At 47.5% G+C, this 1374-nt stretch overlaps 1 protein-coding gene across 3 annotated transcripts in view; it reads left to right on the top strand.

Moving 5' to 3' along the window:
• SYMPK (symplekin) overlaps positions 1–1374 on the top strand; it is a 47077-nt gene that overhangs the window by 25470 nt on the left and 20233 nt on the right. For all 3 annotated transcript variants that reach the window (XM_003799526.3, XM_012811222.2, XM_023518964.1), the window contains one exon: positions 627–777. In XM_003799526.3, coding sequence (XP_003799574.2) covers positions 627–777 — 151 coding nt within the window. The remainder of the gene's footprint in view (positions 1–626; positions 778–1374) is intronic.

Here is a 1374-nt window from a genome sequence, read left to right as displayed (position 1 = left end):
GGTGTACGTGGCTGGCGCCTTAGCCGGTTGAGCTATAGGCGCCGAGCCATCTTTGTTTTTTTTTTGAGACAAGAGTCTCAAGCTATCGCTCTGGATAGAGTGCTGTGGAGTCACAGCTCAGAGCAACCTCAAACTCTTGCCTCAGCCTCCCAAGTAGCTGGGACTGTGGGCACCCACTGTAATGCCCAGCTATGTTTAGAGACGAGGTCTCACTGTGGCTTAGGCTGGTCTCAGACCTATGAACTCAAGCAATCCACCTGCCTTGGCCACCTAGAGTGGTAGAATTACAGGGGTGAGCCACTGTGCCCAGTCCCTCCACTCAGTTTTCAACCAAGGTGTCACTTCCCTGGGAAGCCAAAGCCTTGTGTGCTCTCTTGATGCAGCTCATGGCACCCTTCACTTCCCTCTCAAGCACCACACTGTAACATTGCTCATTTTCTCTCTGGCTTCCCTTAGACCAATGGTTCTCAACCTATGGGTCACAACCCACAGGAACTATATTAAAGGGCTGTGGCATTAGGGAGGTTGAGAACCACTGCCTTAGAAACTGAGCTCCAGGAGAGTGGGCCCAGGTCAGTCTTAGTTTGGCCCTAACGTTGGCCAACCTTGGTCTGGGCTTCCCACAGGTCCTCATCAGCATGGTGTACCTGCCTGAGGCCATGCCCGCCTCCTTCCAAGCCATCTACACGCCTGTGGAGTCAGCAGGCACTGAAGCTCAGATCAAGCACCTGGCTCGGCTCATGGCCACACAGATGACGGCTGCAGGACTAGGGCCAGGTCAGTGTCTCCTAGAGCTGATCTGGGCCGAGAGCTAATAATTATGGCTACTGGGTTCTCCTTATTGGATAAAAGCCTCCTCTTAGTACAGATGAAAATCAAGTGAGAGCTAACATGTAAATAATTACGGGTCCCATGGATAGAATGAGTGCTCAGTATCTTCTGGTCCTTTGCTTTGATATCCAACAGACCTCAGTTTGAGGTCTTGTTAAACCAGACCTACCTCATCAACCTAACAGCTGTGTGACTTTGGTCGAATTACTTAACCTCTCTGAGCCTCAGAGTTTTCCCCCAATTTAACAGTACTATTGAAGTATAGAATACATACAGTGAAATGCACAGCTCTTAAGTGTATACCTTAGTGAATTGTTAGAAAGTGAACATACGTCCTAGTATAATCACCACCCAGTTCAAGATTCAGGTTCAATACCCCTTATCCAAAATGTTTGGGACCAGATGTGTTCTAGATTTTGGATGTTTTGGGATTTTGAAGTATTTACATATGAGATATCTTGGGGATGGGATCCACCTCTAAACATAGAATTCATTTGCATTTTGTTTTTTATTTTCTTTTTTTGAGACAGAGTCTCACTGTGT

The sequence above is a fragment of the Otolemur garnettii genome, unplaced genomic scaffold, assembly GCF_000181295.1.
Source record: "Otolemur garnettii isolate 467f Iridium unplaced genomic scaffold, OtoGar3 scaffold00152, whole genome shotgun sequence".
Taxonomy (NCBI): Eukaryota; Metazoa; Chordata; class Mammalia; order Primates; family Galagidae; genus Otolemur; species Otolemur garnettii.
This window is presented reverse-complemented; position numbering and strand designations above follow the sequence as displayed.